This window comes from Charadrius vociferus, unplaced genomic scaffold (assembly GCF_000708025.1).
Source record: "Charadrius vociferus isolate BGI_N301 unplaced genomic scaffold, ASM70802v2 scaffold282, whole genome shotgun sequence".
NCBI lineage: Eukaryota > Metazoa > Chordata > Aves > Charadriiformes > Charadriidae > Charadrius > Charadrius vociferus.
In genome coordinates this window covers 1,115,228-1,142,472 of record NW_009647731.1, presented here as the reverse complement: position 1 = coordinate 1,142,472, position 27,245 = coordinate 1,115,228, and the positions used below count along the sequence as shown (strand labels likewise).

The 27,245-nt window shown below is 35.9% G+C and overlaps 1 protein-coding gene across 1 annotated transcript in view; it reads left to right on the top strand.

Annotated features, from left to right (window-relative positions):
* ATG2B (autophagy related 2B) overlaps positions 1-22,180 on the top strand; it is a 46,653-nt gene extending 24,473 nt beyond the window's left edge. The window contains exons 21-42 of the mRNA XM_009881527.1: positions 6-131; positions 1,008-1,207; positions 2,144-2,224; positions 3,785-3,891; positions 4,165-4,257; positions 5,026-5,096; positions 6,115-6,191; positions 6,432-6,602; positions 7,090-7,231; positions 8,200-8,402; positions 9,382-9,608; positions 10,279-10,387; positions 12,506-12,700; positions 13,292-13,393; positions 14,974-15,052; positions 15,905-16,109; positions 17,101-17,170; positions 18,138-18,220; positions 18,706-18,827; positions 19,000-19,154; positions 20,240-20,389; positions 21,204-22,180. Coding sequence (XP_009879829.1) covers positions 6-131; positions 1,008-1,207; positions 2,144-2,224; positions 3,785-3,891; positions 4,165-4,257; positions 5,026-5,096; positions 6,115-6,191; positions 6,432-6,602; positions 7,090-7,231; positions 8,200-8,402; positions 9,382-9,608; positions 10,279-10,387; positions 12,506-12,700; positions 13,292-13,393; positions 14,974-15,052; positions 15,905-16,109; positions 17,101-17,170; positions 18,138-18,220; positions 18,706-18,827; positions 19,000-19,154; positions 20,240-20,389; positions 21,204-21,434 — 2,999 coding nt within the window. The 3' untranslated portion in view covers positions 21,435-22,180. The remainder of the gene's footprint in view (positions 1-5; positions 132-1,007; positions 1,208-2,143; positions 2,225-3,784; positions 3,892-4,164; positions 4,258-5,025; positions 5,097-6,114; positions 6,192-6,431; positions 6,603-7,089; positions 7,232-8,199; positions 8,403-9,381; positions 9,609-10,278; positions 10,388-12,505; positions 12,701-13,291; positions 13,394-14,973; positions 15,053-15,904; positions 16,110-17,100; positions 17,171-18,137; positions 18,221-18,705; positions 18,828-18,999; positions 19,155-20,239; positions 20,390-21,203) is intronic.
* The last annotated feature ends 5,065 nt before the right edge of the window (positions 22,181-27,245 follow it).

Genomic DNA, 27,245 nt, shown 5'->3' with positions numbered 1-27,245 from the left:
GGAAGGAAAATATGGCGAATTTTGGTTTGAGTTCAACAGTGGTTCACTTTTCAGCGTGACTAAATATGAAGGCTTTGAGGACAGACACTATGTTTGTCTCCATTCTAGCAGCCTCAATTTATATCATCAAGGTAGGGGTGGGATTGGGGTGGCTTTGGGATTGAAATAAGATAAGCTTGAAGTGGTTTTGGTTGGGTTTTTGGTGTTTTGTTTGTTTTTTTTTTCCCTTCCCTGATAGAGTATCATTTGACACAATAGATTTAGTTCATGGCTAATGCTCCTAAATGTTACAGTAATACAAGTTCATGATAACTGTATTTACTTAGTTACAGTTTAGCTCAAACTTCCCTTGGCACCTGCAGGTCTTTAAAGATATTGTGGTCCTCTGGGAAACTGGCTGTACATTTTGTTCTTTATTATGAAAGTACACACTTCCTGCATGCTATTGGTTATTTAATTTCAATACAAGTTACCAGTGGCAGCTCTATCTCTCCTGGGTAGCTAATTGTAGTCAGCAGGTGAGGAATTTTAAGTTGGCTATGTAGTTTGTATGACGGGTAATGCCTGTGTAGTTAAACCTTTTAAGGTTTTCCCCTCAAATGTCTCTGAATCAGTCATAGTCAAATTAATGGATTTGCAGTGTAAGGCTTAATTATTGTGTGTTTAGAGGTTAACCTGGCACCGTCTCGTAAAATGAAAAGGAGAGACGTACTCCTATCTTTCCGTGTAACCCATATGAGATTTCTGTCCTTTATTTCAACTTTGCCAATTGTTGGGCAAATGGAAAAACAAATCCTATAGTCACATTGAAGATTTTAGCTAGAACTGTGGTTTTAAATATTGGATCATCTGTAACCACCTCTTTGCAATTTTTGGATGTCAGTGTGATGACTACCTTTGCTAATCAAAATAATTTTAAATGTGTTAAGCACAAAAAGGATTTTCCTTACTCTTCATCAGTAACAGCTTTGAAGCACGGGGTAACTCATTCTAAAATCTCTTTGCAGGTATGGTGGATGGGGTGGTCCCTTCCTCTGAAGTACGACTGCCCAGCACAATACGTCCCCACTGGTTAGAACCTACTATTTGTTTTTCTGAAGAAGATGGTCTTAGTAGGACTACTTCAGATGGTGTAGGAGTGGATTGTCCAAGTATGCTGACCGTCGCGGTTAAAATCCAATCAGATAAAATAGAGAGCAATACAAAGGTTTGTGGGTTTTTTAGGAATTTGTGCTTTTAGAAATTATTTGAGTTATTTCTGTTTATATGGAAGTATCTAGATGTGGGATTACAAGGGATATTGATCAAAAAGCCATATAATTCTGAGCCATTCATTCTCAAACTATTATTTTCTGTTAGAATCTTTTGGGTGGATTGTAAAATTTAAGTATCGGTGTCATTTACTAATCCTTCCGATGCTTCACTTTGCTGATTGCACTGTATTTTTTTTACTGAATGCATTTCTTGGTCAGTTGACCTTCTCCTTGTTTTTCTTTGAGTTTTAATCTGGTGCCAAACCAGGCAAGAACAAATACAAAGAGTTAAAAAGCTTTCTGCTGAGCTTACTAGTAGTGTCATCTAATAGGCAGCCTTTGCTTACCTATTTAGAGTAGCACTGGTAAATGAGTGGTACGTTTGGCTTTGACAGTAGCATTCATTAGCATGACTGAAAGATGAGCTCTGAGCTGGCATAGTGGTGACAAACAGGTTGTAGAGTTATCTAAAGTAGAAGGAGTCTGCAGACCAGCACAGTGTCATGGGGGCTCAATGGTCTCGGATTTGAACATCATAAGGAAGAACTACATTGGGTTGGTACTCCTGGTAATTCCTGATGAATCCCAGAATGAACGAACCGGTAGCCTTCCTTTCTACCACTATTACAGAATTGTCATTTCTAAACTATCTTGTTGGCAATAAGTGTTAGACTGTATTAGCCAGGGTTTCTGTATTAGGAAGCAAGTGGGTTTTTTGGGTTTTTTTTGTTTTTTTGTTTTTTTTTAACGTTTAATCCTAGCCCAGTCCTTTCTTCATTTCTAGACATTTGGAGATTCTGGGAGCAGAAGGGTGACTGTGTTTCATAATCTAGATGTCAAATAGTTACATTTAGTTTGTGTAAGTGAACTTGTGCAACTTTCTTGTGCAGGAATTTCTAGTTGCTGTTGGACTAAGAGGAGCTACCCTTCAGCACAGAGTACTGCCTTCAGGTTTAAGCTGGCATGAACAGGTCAGGTTGCTACAGTTTTCTCAACTACATCTTCAATTTCAGTCTCATTGCTTTAGCAACTGCTTTTAGTATCAAACTAAACCTTGATGAAAAATATCTGTGTATTATTATCTTACTCTTAAATGTGTTATTATTTACTTACTTGCTTGTCTTTCTGTGAGACCATTGACAAACTGTAGTCTTGCTCCTAAATTCTAATTTGTGTATTTATTTGCTACAGTTCCTCTTATCATCCTACATCTCTGCCCACAACATGTCAGGGAGGTTCTGGTAGTTTTGGGGGTCTTTTTTTTTTTTTGTTTGGTTGGGGTTTTTTTAAAGTTCAGATGGAAAATCTCAGTAGTCCTCTGCTATCCAAGTACTTAGGTAATCCTTGATGTAAAAGAAAACACCCTCAAAACAAACATGCTACTTGCAGCACTGAAAGCATTTCTGTATTTTTCCCTCCCGCTCACTTCATTCCTCAAGTCCTGGTTTGTCCCTTACCTGTTTCCTGTTGTACATCGTTTGAATAGCAGTAATGGGGAAGATGACTTTGGGGGAGTAGTAAGCAGCAGTTTCCCTAAAAGCTTGTAATGCAAACTTCTGAATTAGAAGGGTTGTACTGATATGTGTGGGTGCAGCGGTATAGCACAGCAGAGAGGGCTGGAGACCCGTGATCTGGAAGCTGTATGTGAACATGCCTGAGCTAGGACGTGCCATTAGCACAGCAGCAGTACAGTTGCATGTGCTTGCATGTATTTACACCATACTGGATTGCAGATAGCAAACCCTGACGTTCAAGCTTGTCCTGCTGGTCCTCCAATATGCGTGGTATGCTTATTTTTAGATGCATTTTTGTTGTACAGCTACATGGAGCTGAACTTAGTGCTTTGGACTCTGCTGTGTCATTACTTTCTTCTCAGCGTGGTATTCCTATGTGTTCGTGTAGCCTGCTTTACGCTGGCTTGCTTATTTGCATTGTGAATTTTCACTCAATTAACATTGCCTGTAATGCACTTGGGAATGTTTTTTGGAGGGGGAGGCAGTAAATAAAAAAAATTGGCCCAAGAGGTAGGTAGAGGAAATGATTAAAAGGCTGGTAGTGTTGGTATGCCCTTCCCCCCCAAAGAAAAAGAGAGATAACTTGAAGATAACTTTAACAATGTACAGTATTACAAGAAAAGTTGGCTTTTTAGCTAAAGAGAACAAAGAAAATGCTAACACTATTATAACAACTGCAAAGAAAGATGAATGAGACTGTATTAGGGAAATGCTTTAAAAATGGATTGTGAGGTACTGTACAAGTACCCACTTGTGCGTCTGTGGATTGGCCTTTTCCATACTTTTGAAGCTGCGGGTTGGATGCTGTATTTTTTGCCCTGTTTACATTCCATGCTTTTCTATATTCAGATATTGGGTAAGCACCTTTAAATATCTGAGATTGCTCACTCCCTTTTCCTTCTACTAATCAAACATTTTATTGTCATACCTGTTACGGATTTTCTCTTTTCCAATGCATAATTGTTTATTAATTTAACAGATACTGAAGTATTCTAATAATATGTTTGTGATTTTTAGATTTTATATTTTTTGAATATTTCTGATGAGCCTGTTCTGGGATATAATCCTCCAGCTACAATTACAACTTTTCACGTACATCTATGGAGTTGTGCTCTTGATTACAGGTAAATAAAACGCAAGTGTATGTCACTTGGTGGCACTGCAGCTTACATATTTATTCTTTAGGAACGTTTGAGTTCACATATTGTGAAGAATATTTATTTAGGCTTGTTTGGAAAAAGTATTTAAAAGAAATCCCTTAAACTGTAAGAAATTTTAAAGTAGGATAAGCACTTGCCAAGGCCTGGGAAGATCTATTTAGATAACCTATTAAAATTTGATTGCATTTTTAAATAGGTACAGAGTATTAATATTTTTTTTTTCCTGTTTGTTGTTAGGCCCTTATTTTTGCCAGTCAGATCGCTACTTACTGTTGAAACTTTCAGCATTTCCAGCAGCGTTGCAGTAGATAAATCCTCTTCTACTCTCAGGTATTATTTAAGTGACTGTGAAACATGGGAGCTCCTGTAATGCCTGTCTCTGTTTTTTGGCCTAGAAAGCATTTCTGTTGTGTAAATGATCACACCAGTTTGTTCATGTGTAATTCCTCTGGTTTTTTAGATTTTTTTTTTTGTATGATTTCTTTATCAGCTAGCAATTCTGTAATTTTTAACGCAGTCAAAAGATGTCCTGAAATGAAACTCTCTGTTTTGTTAATTAGTAGCACCTAAAGAGTTCTTAAAGATTTGTTATTTGGAGACATATTAATTAAGGAAATATTTAGGGATTACTGAACATCTCTTTAACTTCTTAATAATTTTTCTTGCAACTTTAGTTGAATATTCATTGTTACACCTGTTCTGATGTGAAACATGTGCCAAGTTGCTTGTTGCTTTTGATAAAACCATATAAATGACTTTGGAAACAAAAGTGTCTGTTACTTTATTGAAAAGAAAAAAAGGCAAAAAAGGAAATAAGTGTTAATTCTGTATGCCAAAAGCATTACTACTTATTCTAGGAAGGATCTAATATATAAATTGAAATGCAAATAAAATATAATTAGTGATGGCAAAAATATCTTGGTTAATTACCAATGGATTTGGAAAACATGAAAGGTTAAAGTTAAGAGATTGTATTGAAGATATACTAGATATATTTGTGTTTTTAAGTACTTTTTGCTGTGCTAATTGCTTTTGTCTGGTGAATTGCACAGCATTTCTCTAGCATGTTTATTTAATCCTTTTTTTTTTATCTTTTAGGATAATTTTAGATGAAGCTGCTTTGCATCTGTCTGACAAGTGCAACACTGTTATGGTGAACCTCCATAGAGGTAAGGATTTTTTAGATGCGACTAATGAAATGCAGAGCCTAAAGAAATAAAATTACAGGCATATTCAGCATTTATAGAGGTTATTGAAGAAGAGGTCTGAGGAGATAAGGAACAGCAAGTTGAATATGAATGAATAATGCAGCGTTGATGAGAATTTGAGTGCTCTAGTTTGGATTTGTGGTTGCAGAGGTATGTCAGCGAACAGCAACTCACAAGCCCTTCACTTTTTTGTTACAGTTCCAGAATGGGTACTTGAAAAAAGTGTATTTTTAAAAATCTAGCATTAGCATAGAAAGAAAGCTTCATAGAAAAGAGATCTCTTAAAATGAGATATATGTTCTAAATAGTTGAACTTGAAAGGTGTTATATGGCACAGAGTTCTAGGTTCTGAAAAGAATGATACTAACTGGCTTGCTGTCATTTGTATAGTAATAACCTTTAAGGACTGAGGAACTTAAATCAATATTTAACAAATGAATTGGAGAAATGATGAAACCCTGTGCCCACGAACATGTGTATTTAGCTTAGGTAAGAGATCTCTAGTGAAGGATAGAGTAAAGTTATGCCTATTTTGTTTAAACAAGAAAGAGCTGAAATAAGTTATTCATGGTGCTGAAAGATTAGTACAATGTGAAAATGTCCTCTCTCTCACTTCAGTTAAAAAACTGCTAGGATGCTTAGTCACCCAACTTCTGTGTGCCTCTGCTTCTCTAACTCACACAGATGGGATGAGGATAAATATCTTAAAAGATTACACTGCACACAGATGGTGGCAGTGGGAGTGATACATTGGATTGAAATGATTTGAGTTCTTGATTTGAGTAGCTTGAGAAACTCGAACTCTGAGAGTAATCCTCATAAAAGAAGGAAATGCAGAGATACAAAAAGTTTTGACAAAAAAGATCCCTTTTTATGCTCATGCCGTTTCTAATGGCTTAGTAACCAAAAATACATAGTAAGGATGATGTTTGTTATTAAGTCTTATATTATTTTTTTTTAATTGCTCGTTGTCTTTCAGATTATGTTCGCGTGATGGATATGGGACTGCTAGAACTAACCATTACAGCAGTAAAATCTGATTCTGATGGGGAACGAGTAAGTATGTAATCACAAATAAAAGAAAATGTAAAGTCTCCATGACAGATTGCGATTTGAAAATTAACTTTATTATATTTAGAATTAAGGAAAGCTTTTCAGTTTACAAGCACTATTATTTTAAGTCCTTTTTCACTAGTTAAGTAAATTAATTTAAAAACAAATGTGTATAGATGCTATTTTTATAGAATCTTAGGTTGATTTGAAGTGTATTTTTATCTTTTTATTGTTGCTGTCTAGACAAAACCACGTTTTGAGCTGCACTGTTCCAGTGATGTAATCCATATTCGTACCTGCTCAGATTCATGTGCTGCACTAATGAATCTTATACAATATATTGCAAGTTACGGTGATTTACATCCACCTGCTAAGACAGAGATTAAACGTGGAGTTAGCAAGCCAAAAATGAAGGTATAAAATGGCAAAATAATATCAACTTAACTTTATGCTTCCTGGTAATATATTTTCATTTTGATATCCCCATTCTATTTCCAAAGAATATGAGATTTGCTGTAAAAAATTAACAGATTGCATCTAACTTAAAATACATTTGAGAGTAAAATACTGCCCTTTGTTTCTGCTTTGGTCACCGCTTAATATTTTAAAATATTTTAGGTTGTTTACCTATTCTACTTTATTTTTAACTAATGGAGGAAATTCCAGGACACATAAGAGCTGTCCAAATACTCTGATGATCTAAATACCCTGAATCATAATGTTGTAACCTACTGTATGAATCACCTAGCTCAGCGTTTCAGCTCACTTGACTATTCATAAAGTTAAGGTGTTACTTCTTACAGTTTAGGAGCTGTGTATCAAGTCGTTCTAGCGAAATCCTACTCAGCACAATATTGTAGTTGTCTTTAAGATGTAACTATGTATAGTTCCTCTTCTACAGGTAGAGACCTTTAGCCAACCATCTTCCCATGGACCAGTCCTCCCTGAATCAGAGCAACAGATTTTACGGGATTTGATGAGTGATGCAATGGAGGAAATTGAGACTCAACAGGCTGCTTCTGCCATGAAGCCAGAGTCTAATGGTAAGAATCCTCTGGAGGCATAAGTACACATAAAGTACAACCTTTCTGGAAGGAAAGAGGGATTGGAAGTTTTGTGTATGCAGAGATGCTGCAACAAGAATGGGAGTGTACCTTTGATGTCTGAAGTCTCCAAACTATCAAACAGATTCTTGCTTTTAGTAACAGTAATGCAAAAGTAATTTAAGATTCTAGTCAAATGCACATTACTGAGGTACTGAAAACAGCAAGGAAGGAATCTGACTTTGTGGGACTCTTTCCACGCCCCAAATTCTCTAGGAGTATAACTTAGTATGGGTGTAAGTTTATATGGTGTACTGCACTGTGGAGGAATCAAAGACCTCCATGCTGTGTATGAGGGCAGTCCAGGAGGATGGTACAGTTCTGAGTCACAAAAAGAACTTCATCTATGAGGAAATCTTTCAATTAGCACATAGAAGAAGATAATTGATTTTATTACAGGATTATAGGTTCTGCATCATGGCTAGAGTTAAATCCATGTTTAAATTGGCTAAGGATTTTGTACTGCAAATAGTGATATTCTCTATTTCTGTGATGTCTGGTCCTCTCTTTGGTGGTGGATGGTGAGCAGTCAGTGTAGTACTGAAAGTTGTTGATGCCCTGGTATTATTACCAGAATGAAAAACTTGGACACAAAAAAACATTTTTGTGTCCATTTTGGGTTTTTTTTTTTTTTACAAATAGTTTTTCTATATTTTGTCAGTTCACCTCTACTAGTAACTAATTATAATTATTTTATAATCACTTTAAATTGTACAGTAGATTAATTTTTGAAAATTGTATTTTTATTTATGCTAGGAACTGATTCAAGATATAATAAGCAAATTCTCTTGATGCAATTGAAGTAAAAAATTTTATTTAACTGTTTGGTTATTTTGTTCATATTTTCATATTTTGTAAAGATTTTTCCAGTGAAACATATGTTTTCTCCACCCTCCTTCAACTCCCAGGAGTTTTGGATGACAGATCCCAAACTCAGGAGCCATCTTGCTCAGATCTCTTCCTGTTTCCAGACGAAAGTGGAAATGTCTCACAAGATCCAAGTCCCACTTATGCTTCATTCACTCATCATCTGATAAATGAGGCCATGGGAGACGTTCCGGCAGAAAGCGATGACTTCTGCATTCTTTTTGCACCCAAAGTTGCTGTTGCTGTAAGAAGCTTTGAGAATTATTAAAAAAAAAAACATATATAAACTGAATTAGAGAAAAGCCTATGTAAGACCTGGAGAAATTAGACTTCATAGATTTTGTGTATTTTTATCAGTTGGCAGAGTAGCAGAAAAGTAATCTTTCTGTTTGAAAGGACTTAATGTGTCGTTACTGTTAGGAATGAATTGCAAGTATTTTCAAATATATATGATTTTTCTATATCTCAGCAGTATGTAATTGTTCTCTAATCTGAGTATTCCATTAAACTATATTGGCAGTTTTCCTAAATTTTAGTCATGTTTTATCACTGCCCTTTTAACTTATAATAATGGCATAGTCAGAAAAAAAGTGTTTTGAGCAAAATACAATATTTCTCAAAATAGCAGCTTTGCACATCTTCTAATCTTTTATTCATTTCTCTCATAGTCTAAGCTTTTAATGCTTTTATGGGTCTAAGATCCTTGCCAAACCCCCGAGAAAAGCTTGTGTGTCACTTTACACTATTGTCTGTCCACTGCATTAAAAAATTTAGGAAATCATACTCAAACTCCTTGAAAACAGCTTGTATTCATGTTTTTCGTAGTATCTCTGGTTGTATTCTTCTTAATAGACAGGAATAGTTCTGGATCCCTGATTAGAAACTGTGTTTAGTTATCTTTGAGCTTGTTTGTTTCCAAAATTGCTAATATGGTAACCTGGGCTCTTTCATGGTTTTTTATTTGTTTTCAAGATTTGTTTTGTTTACAGTTTGGGTAAGGATTTTTTTTTTTTAAATGACTTCTCAGCTTCTAGTTTATTTTTATGTGGTTTTGTCTTTAAGTTGCTTTATAAGAATCATTCCTAAACCAAGCCTGTGTTGTATAAGTTTTAGAAGACAGTACAGAACAGTTTCTTTTCTCTTCATAGTAAAGAATTAGACATATCAATAAAGAAAGCAGATTTCACCTTCTCAATGCTACATACTTTTTTTGTTTTAATTAGGAAAAAGAGGAAGAGCCAGTAATAAAAATAATGGTTGATGATGCGATTATCATAAAGGAAAATCATTTCAGCCAACCTATTAAAAAAACAGATACAAGCAAAGCTCCCCTTCATTTTCCTGTTCCTCTGGTACGCTATGTTGTAAAGGAGATCTCTCTTATTTGGCATCTTTATGGTGGAAGGGATTTTGGGACTGCACCACCAACATCTCCAGCTAAAAGTTTCATGTAAGTGTTTGATCTAATTCTGTAGATTAGAACACTTAAAAATACTTAATTTTCCTTTGATTTGAGGTTAATCTCACTATTTAATCTCAAGTCTCCCTCACTTGCTTCTTTGCTCCCTCCTCACGTGGAATTAATCATAGAATGGTTTGGGTTGGAAGGGACCCTGAAGATCGACTAGAATCTTATTCAGTTTAGCTCCACACACCAGGGTTTGGTTTTGGTGTGTTTTGGGGGATGGAGGGATGGGGTTTGCTTTCAAGGGTTATGTTAGAAAAGATCCTAAAGAGATTGGGGTTTAAGGAGGGCAAGAGTCTATTGCTACGGTAGCTGGAGTTTGGATTTCAGGATGTCCTGTAAACTAGAGAGTAATTAATATTATCGCACCCAGAATTAAGGAGGTGGTTTATGAATGCTAATTTGGTGGGAAGCATACGCCTAGCATTCTGCTTAAGTATGCATTGCTTGAGCAATAAAAATAAGGTATTTATTTGGTTAACAGTAACACAACTTCCAATATTTTTTTGGTATTTCCTAGTATTTTTCTTTTGTAACCATTAAAATACTAATAAGCTATATCCAATGAAACATACTTCCATTTAGTGTTAGATTAACAGTGAGATAGCTTAAAGTTTAATCTGCAAAAGTGTATTTTTCTTTTTTATTTCACCAGAAGTCCCCATAGTTCTCCTTCTCATACACCAACGAGGCATGGACGGAGTACAGCATGTGGGGGAAGAGGAAGAAACCCAGACTTCCTGATGGAAATACAGTTAAGCAAGGTGAATGACAGCAACAGCTTCAGACGTGACTGTCTGTGTCTGAATATCTTTACATGTTATATCCTTTTGATAACAGCTTTCCATTAGAATTCAACAGGTTTTCTTCCGTTAGTATCACTTTGAAGGTGATGAATTTAGAATTTGTTTAACAAAAAAAGTATTTGTTCTTCTAGCGCAGTATTGTTTACTTGCTGAATAAATATGTTTCTAAAGATGAAGGATATTTATTATAATATTCTTAAAGTTTTTGTTTATTATAATTGCATTTTACAACTGCTGTTCTGTTGTTTTTTTTTCTTCAATTCTGCTCTGATTTGATACACCTGTTATGAAATTAACTGTTCTAGCAAAATAACCAGGATGTAGATCAGTTGAGACACTCAGGTGTATCAGTTGATGATAACTGGATATTAAATAACATCCAGTTATATCAGAATATCATTGCTCCATTTCCCCTAACACATTTAGCACCTTTCAGGCACAAGTATGTTACTCCTGTTTTTAAGCCTGTGCTTCGCTGTAACATGGAAACCAGATGCTTGATTCTGGTGCTGTGAAGAATATTGGCAAGGAGTTAACCAAATTTCATGTTAAGTGGATCAATAACAAAATGTTTTTGAAATAAGGTTTTCTGAAACAGTTCCATAACTGTGAAAGACACTACATAAAACTAAATGCCTTTTATAGTCCATGTGCATTTCTTGAGCTTAAAATTCATCCCATTAGCACTTCAAACTTGCCAGAAGCATGATACTTACTTTAGCCTTTTCTAAAAAAACCATGACATTGCAATAAAAAATAAAAAGGAAAAAAGGAAGTGTTTAATATTCCACATGGAAAATTTCGTATGTAGAAGTATAGCAATCTTTCTTAATTTGCACGTATTTAATGATTTGGTGTTATACTAAGGCATAAAATGTTTTTTTTTTTCCCCTATTGTACCCCTAACTTGGTTCAAGACAATAATAATAATAATAATGTTTAAACAAGAAATTAAGGAGAAAATGAGTGTCAGAAACGTATAGTTTCTCAGCAATGTTTATGATAAACGTCTATTTTTCTCTCCAACACTTAAAATGTTCTTTATCATACGGATCTTGAGTACAGGGCACTTAAATACGGTGGTTCCTAACATGTCAGTATGTGGCCAGTAGAGGCCACTGTTCTGCTTGCTGTGTTTGCTTCATGACATTGCAGGCGCGGCTGCTGTGGGGGTTAGCGAGGCAGGGAATGATTTGTAGGTAACCACAGGACTTTGAAAATGAGAACTACATCAAGAGATGAGGAAAAAGAGAGAATTCAGGATTTTTTAGAGTTTAAGAAAGGTAAGGGATTAGAATTTCTGTCAACTGAGTAAAGAAAAAGGAAACCGACTGCAAGAAGCTACTCGAGAAGTCTGTTGGTAGGGAAGAAACTTTACTTTCCGAGGTGTAAAACTTGCAGGATTCAAGAACTGCAAGACGGCCTGGTAAAGACTTCAACATGATGTAAGAAATATGTCAGGATTGAGAGGAAAAAGCAGAGTCCTATTAAAACAAAAAGCAAAACTTGTTCTTTGTCTTACACTGACTCTTTGTTTTGGCTCAAATTTGCATCCTAAAATATGAACGTGTACACAATGAGGAATTGGAAGATTTCTGCTGCTAGACATGCAAAAATCTGAATAGTTTTCAGAAATCCTAATACTATTTCTGTAAATTTAAAATAGTAGATGGCTTTTCAAGTTCTTATGTGTGGTGCAGTTCCAACCCCCCTGCCATGGGCAGGGACACCTCCCACCAGCCCAGGTTGCCCCAAGCCCCATCCAGCCTGGCCTTGAACACCTCCAGGGATGGGGCATCCACAGCTTCTCTGGGCAACCTGCGCCAGGGGCTCACCACCCTCAGAGCAAAGAATTTCTTCCTAATATCTAATCTAAATCTACGCTCTTGCAGTTTAAAAACCATTACCCCTTGTCCTATCTCCACTCTCCCTGATAAAGTCCCTCCCCATCTGTCCTGTAGACCCTGTTTTGGTACTGGAGGGCTGCTATAAGGTCTCCCGGGAGCCTTCTCTTCTATTGTTAAAGGTGGTTTTTCACTGAAGGTGATTATGCTCATTTTCTTTCCTTTTTAAAAGGTGAAATTCCAGCATGAGGTATACCCTCCTGGTGGTGCAGAAGGTGAATCCAGTCTGTTGGAGCAGCCAGTGTCACGGCAGGGTTTTATTTTTCAAGACCTGGAGATTAGAGATCGCTTAGCTACATCACAGATGAATAAATTTCTCTATCTCTACTGCAGTAAGGAGATGCCCAGAAAAGCACATTCAAACATGGTACGGTTATGGAACACATTAATTCATTAAAATTATAGTGGTTGGACTGTCATTGTGGAGATTGTATACATTTCTTAATCTTGCAGAAGGAACACGAGGTCATGGAACACTGAAGTAATGTAACTTGTTGATAGTTACTTGCTTGACTTCTGTGGATATAAAAACTAATTAAAAAGTCAGCTTGATTATTAGTATGTCAGGTATTAATGTTTTTGAGATTCTGTCAGTTTAAAAAAAGTAGATGTGCAGGACTACTTTAGTAGCTTTCAAATTTTGGTTTTGAACAATCATCTGCTTGTATGAGTATGATTAGACTTCACTACACATGCAGAGTTGTAGTTTTATGATATACTGTAGTCGTAGTGGTTCTATAAAGGATTGACAAATTTGGGGTTTTGGGGTTTTCTTATTTTAATTTTCTTTTTTATAACATCCATAATAAGTTATTTATTCACCACTAGCTTTATAATTGGTAAAGGGAACACGATTAGTACAGAGGTTTTGCAGTAAATGTTTTTTTTCTAGCTAGTCTTCTGAGATTTAATAATTATGAATATTACTACTTTTATTTATCTTGTTGCTTTTTCTCAGTTAACAATTAAAGCATTACATGTCCGTCCAGAGTCTGGCAAATCCCCGCAGGAATGTTGTTTACGTGTTTCGCTAATGCCACTTCGCCTCAATATTGACCAGGTTGGTTATGCCAATGCAAAAAAATAAAATAAACTTTTATTTATTTAATGTACTGGTTTTTTTACCAGATACTTGTAACCATCATAGAAGTTTTATGGGATTGTTTTCTTGGTTTGATACCTTTTTTTATTTATGATCAGTCATACATTGGATTTCTGCCACTCTATTTATATCCATGTTAGAGCTTGCCTTCTGCTCCAGCTATTACAGAGACCAGCCTTTCTTAAATTGAAAAACTAAGAATATCTGTAGACCTGGCTGTTTACTCAGTAGTACCAGTTTACCTCCTGAGACTTCTGATCTTTAATGTTTTGAAATCATAGCTTTTAAAAAGCATATACTTATTCTTGAATGATCTTGCTTTGTTCATGAAGTGGGGTTTGTGTTTTTAATTGAAAAAAGTTAATCATTAATCCAGAAGCTGTTTGCAACATTTTAGTCAAGGGCATTTGACACTTGAGGTGTGCTTCTATGCTATGAAAGCTGTGGTCTTGCTACCAACTGCAGTAGCATGAAGAACAGAAATGGGAGAAATTGGTTTGCTTTCTTTAGCAAGCCTCTCTGCGAAGTATTTTTCATATACTCAAGAAACAGTTGAGATTTTTTTCTGCACTAGTGAGGAAGTTACATATGTTTGTGCATTCAAGTTCAATGTGCAGTTATTACTCTTTGTTGAGGCATTTCTGGCTTAATTTGTCATTTGCAGAAAGATGTGGGTTTTTTCAAGAGCACAATTGGGAGTTCCATACCTGCCTTCTGTTTCCCTCAGTACACATTAGAGACCCGGTTTTCATTTTACTGTTAGAAAGACTGAATTCTGTATAGTTTGTAGTAATTTCATATAGAAAAATAGCATGGAAATACTGCCATCTAGTGAGGAAATATGGTCCTCCTGATTACTTTTCTGTTATCTTTTGTACTATAAACAAAATTCAGCTTTTCAAATTCTGCAAAATTCACCACAGCTGTCTTGGAAGCACAGGGCTGCATGCAGTCACGTTAGAAAATCTTGGTTTTACTACTTAAGCTGTCTGCTTACCAGCTGGAAACAAAAAAAGGAAAAGAAAGTCTAGATGTCATTAATTGTAGGATGAACAAGGCACCAGTGTGATACATCTGACTGACAAGACATTAACAGTGGAGATATTAATGACTTTAAATGAAGCAATGGTGACATCTGATTTGGAATACTGGAATAATTTGTCTGACATTGGCAGTATTAGAGATGAATATAAACTATACTTGAGTACCCTTTCATTGGAAACCAGAGAAAAGTTTATAGCCATGAAAATATTTGGGTTCTGGAATAGTCTCCAAAATGAGAGTAGAGATGATGAAAACGAGCCTGGAGTTTGAAGACAGAGCTGGATAGATTATGAAAGCTTATTGTATCTAGCAGGGGGGTTCTGTCCTAGATTTCTATGCAGCTTCTGCACTTGTTAAAGGATCAAAAAGAAATGTGTTTTGATTCATACCTATATAGGAATAAAGAGCTGAAATAGTAGATAATATTTTTTTAGAGAATTGCGTGTTTTTATTTTTTATTTTTTAACCTGATTGTATTTTATTTTTGACATTAGGATGCCTTGTTTTTCCTGAAGGATTTTTTCACTAGCCTCACTACAGAAGTAGAACTCTTAGTTACTCCAGATCCTGAAGGTATATTTTTCAAAAATCTAAATTGAAAATGCTTCTTCTTTCTCCTTTAATATGTGTATATGTCTATAAATTCACATGTGACTCTCATGTGTGTAAAAGAATTAGTGACCAAACCACAACATTAGTAACTAATTTGTTAGAACACAGAAACTTTGGGTATTTTAGTTTTGTATTTTATAAATACCAACAAAAGTCTTCAACATCTGGGATCTCCGTTGTATAGAAGTTTTCATCATAATTGGAGCATATTAAATAAGAACTTCTGAAAAAAATGATGGCTGTGTATATCATATTAGGAGTTTTTATTAGATAAAACAAATACATTATTTAATACTTCTTGCATGAAAGAGTATGTCTGTCTGATAGCTTGAAGTTGTGTAACCCTTAAAGAAAGGAAGAGAGTTCAAGATTATAAATAAGCATTACAATGTATGCTACAGTTAAAGCAGTACTTCTAATCGACTACACCATTTGATGCAAAACCCAGTATATATTGAAAAGCTTATTTCCTCTCTTAACTATATCTTGTGTTTGTTAGCACTTATACTTTACGTATTTCTGTTGAGATGTCATACTGAAATACATAAGTAATGAAGTGCTCTGCAATACTGCCATTAAAACTAGATGGATTATTTATGTTTATGCATAAACCTCAACTTAACCTTCTTGCAATAATTTCTATTGACTACTGAGATATTATCTTACTAAGAGAATGTAAATATTGTCCTGCTAGTAATTCCTATTACTAAGCATTAGAGCTTGCTAAGGATACAGTAATTGTATAAACACAATATTTTTGTAATTGCTGTGATAAATATGAATCAATGTATTGTCTATAATTTCTTACCTTAGTTAAAAAGTCTCCTGGTGCTGAAGTTACGTGTAGTTTGCCCAGGCACGTCAGCAGCCTTAAGGACCCAAGTCCAGTCATTTCTTTCTCCTCAAACAAGCAAGCAAATGAAAATGGCAGTGTTGATTCTATGGAGGTGGTTAATGGAGATGATCATAATTTCTCACAAGAAGTAACATCATACAGTGATCAGCCAGTATTTTTCAGGTAAACTTGTTACAAATTTTCCAGTGACGTACATCTATTCTGCTGAATGTTTTAAGAAAGTGTGATGATAAACTATTCAGACCTTTTGACAAGGTACGGTTTTTTGTTTATTTGACTGTGGAAATCAAATATATTTCTTTCGATCACTGGAAGGTAACTAATGATTATTTTTTATTAACTTTAGCACACTACTGTGCACAAGAAAATAAAATTAATTAAAGCTCTGCCATGTATAGAACCAATAATGAGATTTTTTTACAAATAAATGAAAAGAGCAGTCTTTGTACTTTTATGTCTAACAATGTAAATTAGATCTAATATAACCAGAGATGAGAGTATATAAAGGAAAAGGATATCATGGGAGAGATTAATGTATCACAAGAGAAACTCTAATGTAGTCCTGACTGGGAAGTGATTATAACAATTGCAGCTTGGTATGCAGAAGTTTTTTCTTGTGTATTTAGATCATAAGTGCCTTTAACAACAGATGTGTACTTTGGTAAGCAGTGCAGAGCCAAATTATGTTCTATTCAATCATGTACATCACCAACAGAATTTTTTAATAAGTTCCAGCTGCAGGGCTAAATTTTACCCATGGAACCATCATTAGCCATATTTTTTTTTTTTTTTTGGTAACTGAAATTCATGCTGTGAAAATTGAGGGAAGATATTCACCTGCAGGGTTAGTAGCGCTTTTGCAAGACTGTTAAATTTATTATAAATTTATTTTTAAATATTTTATTGTATTTATAAATTTCTTATAAATGCTAACCTTGACTAGATGTTAATAAACCAAGAAAAGCTGAATTTGCCATAGTATTTTGTACACTTACTCTGGAGTACTAACACAGTAACTGGAGGATTTATGGTTTGCAGAAAAGGGTATGGCATCCTATTCCAGGAGGACGGGAAAACATGGGTTTGTTTTTGGAAGAATAATTTTATTTCCTTTTCATGTTTCTAACTGTAAAATTTCCTTTCTATATCCCAGAGAATTTCGTTTTACATCAGAAGTTCCGATACGGCTTGATTACCATGGCAAACATGTATCAATGGATCAGGTTTGTGTACAATGCTGGTGATGTAGAACAACAAAATAACGTTGTTTGTTTTGTTACCCACCCCGGCCTCCCTGAGTTGGGGTATATTTTTATGCTCCCTGCTCATTATTGATGTGATCTTGAGAAATGGAGAAATTTTTTATTCTAAGTTTCAATAAAGCTTAACCTCGTTTCACTCTTAATTTGAAAACTAAAGGGAGGATCCTCCAGTTATGATTAACTCAGAATGAGACTAAAGTCACATTTCTCAACTGAGTGACTGGCTAGAAATCTTTTTACACAGCTGTGGTGCCTGTCAAAGGATGATACTACTGTCTGATGCTGGAGTTGTGCAATTTATTTTCTTCCTCATTAATGCCGGAATAAAGTATTGTGTCCCCCCACCCTGTCCTGTTTCATTCCCTTGCAGTCTCGTAATGTATGGGTTCAGTGGCAGTGGCAGAATCTAATAAAGATTAAAAAAATGCTTATAGTTATTTTTGAAGTATGTATTGATTATCATACTTCATTTACAGAGCAGACCTCAAAAAATCCTGTTTGCACAACCAGATTTGTACTCTGTCATACCAAATCAGTAAGAAAATATGGACAAGTAAAATCAGCAACTTCTTGAATTTGTGCTGCTGCCAAAGAAATCAAAACATGAAATAGCAGCTTTAGAATGCCTGGAACACACTAATGCCAGAGCTATGCTTACATAATTTGCTATATCTTAATATTTCTGAAGAAGCCCTTTTGTATCTAGATGTTTTTATTAGAGCAGCTGATTAAGCCAGTTTGCATCTTTTGCAAGTTTTCGTGTCACATAATACATAGCACTGTAACGAGTAGCATTTGGGAGACTGGGGGAGAATAAGTTTTTAGACAGAAATACCTGTAAGTAGGGTTGAGATGATGAAATTATTTCTCACCTACAGATTGTACGGGATGAATAAACTCATGTGATAAAAAAATATTTCACTTACAGGGGACACTAGCTGGGATCCTTATTGGGCTTGCTCAGTTAAACTGCTCAGAATTAAAGCTGAAGAGACTTTGTTACAGACATGGGTAAGTTTTTTGAATTGTAGCTTAACATTGATATTGCTAATTGAACAAGCTTACGTTGAAAACCTGACCCTAACAGCCAAAAAGCAAATTCTCTTGTAAGATGCATTTCTAAAATCCAAGACACTTTTTGACTTTACAAATATTTCTTGATTTTAGTTTTTGTCAAATATATAGCATTCACAAAGAACATCTGTTTACAGGACAGTATTTAATATATGTGCTAGTCTTGGTGCTAAACTCTTTTAATTTTAGTAGTATGTTTACTTCCTGTGGAACTGGATGTGATTATACAGTCTTGAACTTCTGTTTTATGAAGCATATACACCTGAAACCCTTGGGTTAGTCAACAGCAACAAAAGATGACACTTGAAAACAGCTTTCCTTTTGTTTGAATGACATCTTTTTTTACTTCAATGAGTAATGCCTTTGTCTTATTAGGAATTGTGTGTTTTTTAAAAAAAAATTAATAATTTTTTTTACTTCAGTTTATTAGGTGTGGATAAATTGTTCTCCTATGCTATCAGCGAATGGCTTAATGATATAAAGAAAAACCAGCTACCAGGAATTCTGGGAGGAGTAGGGCCTATGCATTCACTAGTGCAGTTAGGTAAGTTAATTCTTACTTCTATTCAGACACACCTGGCAGTGGTTTTAAACAAACAAACAAAACTCAACGACAACACCCCCAGACAATGTTGACACTCATTTTCCCTTCCTCTCAAGGCATTCTGCTTATGTAAGAGAACTTTCTAACTATGGTGTTCTGTCTTCATTTTCAGTCCAAGGTCTGAAAGACTTGGTTTGGTTACCAATAGAGCAGTACCGAAAGGATGGCCGTATTGTTCGAGGCTTTCAAAGAGGAGCAGCTTCTTTTGGTACTTCCACTGCGATGGCAGCACTGGAGCTAACAAACAGAATGGTTCAGACTATACAGGTATAGTGTATTCCTTCTGGAGTTAGACATAAAATGAGAAACATTGTTAGAAAGTGCTTTATATTAAGCTAATATCTTGATACTATTTATCTAAGGTTGGGAGCATGTCTTAAAATAAAAAAAAAAGCAGAAGTATAAATAGGAAAGCAGAGACTGGGCAAAGCTTGCAGCAGTCTGTGAGGTGGCATCAAATGCAATGTTTAGAAAATTGTGGTGTTAAAATATTGCTGAACACCCAAGTTGTCACAAGTTTCTTAATGTCTTTAATGTATTACAATGTACAGTTTAATACTAAAATACTCAGCTGCACTAATAAAATCACTGATACTGAGAAAGATGAGTTCTTCGCATATGTGTATTTTCCAGTAATAGATTCTTAACCTTTTTTAATATGTCATCTTATATGTGGTTGTTCAAACACAGTCCCCCCCCCCCAAAAAACAACAAAAAAAACCCAACCAAAAAAACCCCCAACCAAACCAAACCTACCAAACAAAAGAATTGCCTTAAAACAAATACTAATTGTGTTGATGTACATGAAGTCTGTAAAGCTTTCTGGATTTTAACCCAAAAGTAATCTTGGATTAAAGTATTAATAAATTTACGTTCCTTAATGTAAAATACATAGGAAAAAATACACTTTTACCACCTAATTTTGCAAAAACTGTAGATGTGCCTAAACTTGAACATATATAGTGAAAAAACAGTGGTGTTACTCACATGAGTGGAATTATGTATATGTTTGTGTGTTTGTAAGAAAAACATATCCCTGATCAAATGTTTCAGTTTCTATCTATCTTGAGCATTTTGTGCAGATTAGAGGATGCCTTTGAAGGAATGGCAAATGGGGGGGAGAAACCTACCAAAACCTACAACATTTGTTCTTTCATTGTGGAAATTAATTTATAGTTACAGCTGCACCCCTTCCAGAAGTTCTTGTACAAAACCTTAATGTGATGTAAATGAATATTATTTGTGAAATTAAAATTCTTTTATTTCAATTATATCACCCTGTTAGCAGTTTAAATTTGTGATTGGGTGTTATAAGACTTCTTACATATTTTGCATTTGCTCCTGATCTTCAGGCAGCTGCAGAAACTGCATATGACATGGTATCACCAGGGCCTACTTTTATTGAAGCAAAAAAGATCAAACGATTCCCTCGACATCGTTTAGCTCATCAGCCAGTAGACCTACGGGAAGGTGTAGCCAAAGCATACAGTGTAGTAAAAGAGGTGAGTGCAAAAGTAATTGTCCTTAACCAAACTTATGAATTCTTTCCTAAGACAGCAAATAAAATATCAGATGTTAGTTTAAGCTGAGCAAATGAAGAAAGGGGTTTAAGTTTTGAACAAGACTGTGTTCATCAGTAATCCTAAACCAGCAGAAACCTTGCATGGAAAAATGAGAGAAGCAGAAAAAAACTAAGATGTTGCGCAGATAAGCTTGAATAGGACTTAAGTGTTCTGCGGTTGTGAGGGCTTACAGTTATTCTGAGATACGTAAATCTGATTTCCTGCCCCGCGTTGTCCATTCTTTCCTTCTCTGCCCCCCTGCCCGCTCCCCCAGTTACTGTCAATTCTGAGATTATTAAAGTTTAGGCATAATACTGGATTTAAAACAAGTGAAAGCTTTCTTTACCATGACAGTGTATTAAAAATTAGAATGCGGACCTGCTTTTATTGTACTTTTTGTATTGTACTTTCAGTTAGTCGTACCTGTTAGCGTGTCTAGGAAGTTAGGTCTTGGCTGGGGAGTTTTCAGTGAGGTTTATCATTTTTAATAGCTCACAGTATCCCACAGCTTCTTCCCTTATGCCAAAGAAGTGCCACCAGAAGCTACACGAAATATTTCAATCTGTAAGTTCATAGTAGTGTTATTTTAAGCCTTGTGAGAAGAACTAAATCATTTTTGTATCAGTATAGTTGTACTACAGTTGTAATACAAATCACAAAGAAGACAAATGCTGGGGTATTAAAGTTTCCCCTAAAATTAGGAGAGGTTGCTTTTTCTTCTTCCGTGTAACTAATCTCTGTTAATTTCTCAAAGGGGATTACGGACACAGCCCAAACCATCTATGAGACTGCTGCTCGTGAGCATGAAAATAGAGGAGTAACTGGAGCAGTAGGAGGAGTCCTCCGCCAAATTCCACCAACTGTGGTGAAACCTTTCATTGTTGCAACAGAGGCAACCTCAAATGTTCTAGGTGGAATGAGAAACCAGATCAGGCCGGACGTGCGTCAAGAAGAGTCTCAGAAGTGGCGCCTTGGGGAAGATTGAGATTATAACTCTGGCTCAGCAGGCAGGTAGCAAGACCAAGACTGGCGATGCAGAAGACTGTCCCGTTGGCAGCTTTAGATGGAGCTCACTTTGTTTTGTCGTGCTCATCTCAGGAACAAATGAGGTTTTCAACTATTATTAGCAAAACATCCAACCAAAAATATTTGTGAAGTGGAAAGCAAATTGGTACTCGCTTATACGGTGTGTTACCAATACATTTGGTAGATAGTGCCAAACATAGCGAAGCATGCGCTGCCGACTCAGAGACATGCTTGCTCTATTCCGTTTACCGTATTTTCGTTGGCAGATTTAACATCTGAGGCAGTAGCCTGTATGGTGAAACTAAGTATACTTTAAAGATGTTTTCTGAGCGTAGTCAAAGAACTGTCTTCAATAAAGGGTTCTGCAGATGCTCTTCACTGACTAAAGGATAAAAGCTTTCATTTTGGACCTGAGACATGAAGGCTCTGTAATATGGAAGCAGATAAGATAATATCGTTTAGTGGTCATAAGCATCGCTTTTAGCGTGGCACTTACAGCAAGGGCAAGCTTGATAACCATTCAGAGTTTAGATTCAGTGTTGATACACCTATGAACAGGATTTGTTCCTAAATATTAAATACCTACTTTTGTGGGTCTTCAAAGAACCTGAATGTTGCAGAAATGTTCTGTTGTGTTGCACTTTAAAGGATATGGCCTGTATATTGTGCTTTTTTTATAGTGTGAATAAAATGTAATGTGCATTATCCTTTATGTGGTTTAGAAGCTTACACAAATTATTGGACAGAGCATCATTTGATGATGATCCTACAGAAAAGTCTCTTAAATTTGTTTAAACTACTCATATATAAAAACACTGTCTTCTGTTACGCTGTCTTCTGTTACACTAATTACAATGCTAAAAATAAGTATTCTTCAGGAAAACAGCAGTCAATATTACTGTGGCCAACAGTTCTTTGCAAGAATGAGAAATCCTAAGTAAAGTGAAAACAAAGTATTTCATAATTTCATAGTTAAAATTCTATCCAGACTTTATTTTGAGAATCTGCTTTTATTTAAAGTTCATATTGTTGCAAAGTTGCTGCTCTCACAGGGTATTTTTAATTTAAATTGTGTGTCATCAGTTATTTGACAATGAGTATTTGGGGTCATTTAATTTGAACTGGGGATGGGTGAGAGGATTTAAAAAAAAAAAAAAAAGACAGCAAAACTTAGAAAATTAAAGTTAATACTGACATTATTTACAGTTCAATAGGTGACCAGGGTCTCCATAGAACTTTAGTAAACAACTGACATTGCACCATTTCTGGGAAGTTGAAAGTCTCAGCTTTAGCCGTGCAGGATTCTTTGTATTAGCAAAAACTGGAGGATAAAAAGTAAAGACTATTCTGAATAGGAAAATACTCATTTTGAATTTGATACTTAACACTTTGGATGGCTAGCCAGGACGTAAGCTTGTTGTGGTCCTCTGCTTGTCATAAATGGAAATCCTGCAAATATGCTACATGGAAGATCCCCACTGAATGAGGGACATCAGGTGCTTTTATCAGTGATTACGGGTGATGAGGAAGCAGTTTCCCTCTCTTATTAAATACCTGCTGCTGGCAAAAACTTCACTGATGGGCCTTGCAGGACAAATAGTAGTGTATGAAGGAAAATAGTTGCTTCTTGTTCATCCTGATGCTATAATAGCTATTCCTGAACACCAAAGAATCTGGCTGGAGGGTAAGTGATTTGCAAATGTCCCCTCTGCTGGGACAGACTTCTGCAGTCTGCTTTATTATTTTTCATAAAACAAAACTCAAGTTACAAAGAAATTCTTGGGTTGGGTGACAGGTGGTATGCAAAGTTTCATTTACCTTCACTGGAGTCATCTAAGTTGTGGTACGCTTTGAAGACCTGGTTATTTCAGTTAAATGACTTGCTGTAAGCAGGAGGAGATGCTTTTGAGAGAACAAAGACCTGCAGATTTAATGACATGAAGCATTTTCTGATGTAAAAATACTTGCTGCAGTTGATACTTCTGTCCAGTAATTAGAGAGCTCTGCTTTAGTGAGAGCTCAAAGCTCGAGCATTTTGCACAGGAATGAGTTCCATGTTTGCAGTTTGGCACCTCCCGAGTGCCTTCTCAAGAAGTGGTGATGAGTCAATGGAAGTAAGTAGCAATGCATCATTTTCATTTGCAATTACCATACTATGTAATTTCGGCTGGTCCAGTTTGTCCAGTTAATTGGAGTATACTGTAATAGTATAAATCTACATATTTTCTTCTTTTTTGACATTGCTGAAAAGGAGCAGTGGCGTTTCAGTGTTCATTACATTTTCAGTTCTGTTATGATCTGATTGTACTGCAATGCAATTGGAATATATTTTTATATGAGGGCATGCTGTCAAGGTAAAACATTTTTATAGAGTGTCTCTCTGTCAGCAATACAGATTGTACAAATTTATTAAACTTCACTTTTCACTGTGGAAACCTTTGCATTTACTGCTTGCACTTTATTGAGCCTTTTCAGTGAAATTGATTTAAATTTTTTTCCGACATTTTATTTTTACAAGCAGTGTCTTAATTTTTGGATTATATTTTGCATTGTTTTTCAGCTGTAACACGATCTTGCAGTGTTTGAAATGTTTAAAAAAAAAAAAAAACCCAACAAACGAAACCCACAGAACTTGCCAAACTAGTCTTTACATTAGAACTTTGTTTTCAAAGATGTGTCTTGTATGGAGCAGCTTGTGTTTTAAATCAAAAAGTTTATATCATGTATGAGAAGGGATTCATCAAATGCTCTGGTATATATTATGTAAGAGAAGGGACTCATCAAATGCTCTGCTTGATACTGTATGAGTTTTTAAGCACTTAAAAAAAAAAAAAAAAATACACAAAATGAGATTTGACTCTGGACGTATTTCCTGGAAATGGAAGCCTGTGGATACATTACTGTATTCTCTGTTAGCACGAGGAGATCTGCAAAAATACTGTTGTACTTGAATTTCCCACTGAAATCAGTTGCTATAGATGCTTTTCATGTTTGTAGTGGGTGTAAACTGGCACAGTCCATGTTTAATATTCAAATTCTCTAACGTTGAACTGACTAACGTTACTACTGCTACTACTGTTACTTGGTCCGATACTGTCCTGGTAGACAGGACTGTCGCCCTGGCTTTTCTTGAGCATCCTGACACTTCACGTGTTTTGAGTGCCTCAGAAGTACCTGAAAAAAGACAGCCATCTTCTGAAAAAAACCAAACCAAAACAAAAACCATTCTGCTTAAGAATCTTAGCAGTGACTGAGAGGAGCAGATCATTACATCCATGCAAAGGCAGCTCCCATTTTCTTTCCAGTATCTGTTGACAGTTCCGAAGTACCGCAGGTCTTCAGCGACACAGCGGTCCCTGTGCGTACTTCCCTAATGAGAAGCGTTAGGTCGGTCACCAGTGAGTCCCTATGTGCTTAAGGGATGTGTTTGGTTTTATTTTCTCATTAAGTGGTTGATTGTGAACATCCATTGCTTGCTTTCATTTACAGCTGCTTAATTGAGTTGCCAAGAAAGGTTTCTTAATAAACCAAAAAGCTGTTAAATGGTTATGAACGAGACACCCTTACTGCACGCGATCCATACACCTGCAAATGTGAGACTGGTTTTACTTTAAATATTGAAATGTATGCATTTTGTACAATGGTGAAATCCAATAATTTGTTTAGAGCAGTTAAATACTTCTAAATCTTTAAAATATCCTAAATCTCGCAGCAATATAAGCATTGTCAGAAAAGGTGTGGGTACTTCTGTCAGTTTGGATCCATAGTGCGCATAGTTCGCTCTTCTCCAGCCCTCATGATTTAAGCTTCTGACAACTGTTTTAAGTTGCTCTACGTGCTGAATCTTGTTTACAATTAAAAAATTAGATTCTAAAAATTAAGTACATAAATAAGAATCGTGCATTTGTACTGGATTCCTTAATAGTAAGGTAGCTCAGACAGAAACACAGCAATTTGTGTATATGTGTATATTTTTTACATTTCTGCATTTATAGTAGTTTTGTGGCATTATTTGTATATAGTTTGCTAGTGTAAAGAATATAATCTCATGAAATAGAAACCACTGTTGAAGGGAATTGACTATTTCAACTTGAGTTATTTTGCTTAAAGTTCTTGTCCCCTCAGTATGTCTTTGAGAATTATTTTTGACCATAATTTATGTGGCACCAAAAGTGTATATTTTAGCTTATTAAAACGCTGAAAGGCCTGAGTGCAAATAGGTTGTCCTGTTAAATATGTTTAATGGAAAAAAACCACAAATTTGTAACAATACATAAATAAATATCTTAATTTGTTCCTCGAGTTGGTTTTCTCTACCTATGAATGTAGCTAATACAGAAAACGGTCCCCCAGAATAACAGTTAACTGCCGAAGCTTTTTACCAGGCTGTACAGCTGTACTTCAAAAAATTAAAAGAAGTTTTATACTGGAAAAAAAAAAGAAAGTTTTAAAATTGCACAGAGGCCAAAAGCTAGGAAAGAAACGCACCTGGTTAGTGTAACTGTAACATACCTCTGTGGCGCTTCAACAAAGCGCTCTAAACCTGTAAGATCACGCACTGTCTCTCCCATAGGCCTGTCGCCACCGTTAATTATTGAGTATGTATTTCTCATCTCCTCATTCAGCAGAGACTTTAAGGCTTTATGAGCTTCTAAACCCCCTGAAGAATACAAAATAATTAATTCCTTTCAGGATGCTTGTGTGATGCCCCCTTCACAGGCATGTAGCTTCAAGCATCTGGAAAGAGATGTTGGGAGGCTGAGAACTGGGTGGTATTAAATACTGGTGGCAGTGCCAGATCCTTGAATGATGAGAGACGCATGACACGCGTAAACAACTTTCTACTGCGTTTGTAAGGTTCTTATAGCTTAGGAAACATAGTAAAGGTCACTGAACTATTTTGTCAAACAGTAACCCTTCAGTTAAGAGGGAAGCTGACTCCCACCCTGTTCAGCTCCTCCTCCCCCTTTTTCTAAGCAAGACCTCATGCGAATCAACTTCCAATTTCAGTATTTTTATTTAAAAACTCTTATTTTTTTCCTCCCCCTTTATTTAAGGAAGTTCTGTATAAGCAGAATGAGGGAGTGAGAGGGTGTTTTTCTTTGTGAGCCAGGTGGACAAATTTCTTCTCAGTTTTCTAAAGATTGCTCATAAAAGTGATCAAAGATATTTGAAGAAATGCTGTGCTGAGGGGAAGTGTGGACCACAGAGCAGCAGTAGGGAGCAGCTTGGAATTGGTCGTTGATCATCCCAGGAAAGTATGAAAAATTGGGGGAATTTGTTTCACTTGTTCCCAGTGCTTCCTTTCATAGATCAAAAGTGATGAAGTTGTGAACTCCTGATTTGCACTCTCTGCTTCCCTGCATTTTTGGGAGTAATCTGTCACTTGTAAGAAAACAATTATATAAAAACTACTAGTAATAAGTCTTTGTGGGTCTCTGGATTTAAGTCTGCTGTAATTCAAGCTTGTATCTGCATGGCCAAAACACCAAACTTCGTTCCACTCGGGAGAGCCCCAGGGTGATGGTACAGGATGGCACAAGCTGGAATTGCCACCCAAGGAATGTGTCCAAGACGTTCTATTTCTCCTTGTGATACTGAGGTGTAGCAAGGATACTCTGATGGCCCCAGCTTGGTCCTGAGAGCAGAGGAGACTTAAAACTCCACAGCCTGTGACACTCCAGCTAACTGAGAACTTATGGAACACCACCAGTATGACATGCCAACCTGGAGCAACGTTACCTGGTGTACTTGAACGGCACTCCTCAGT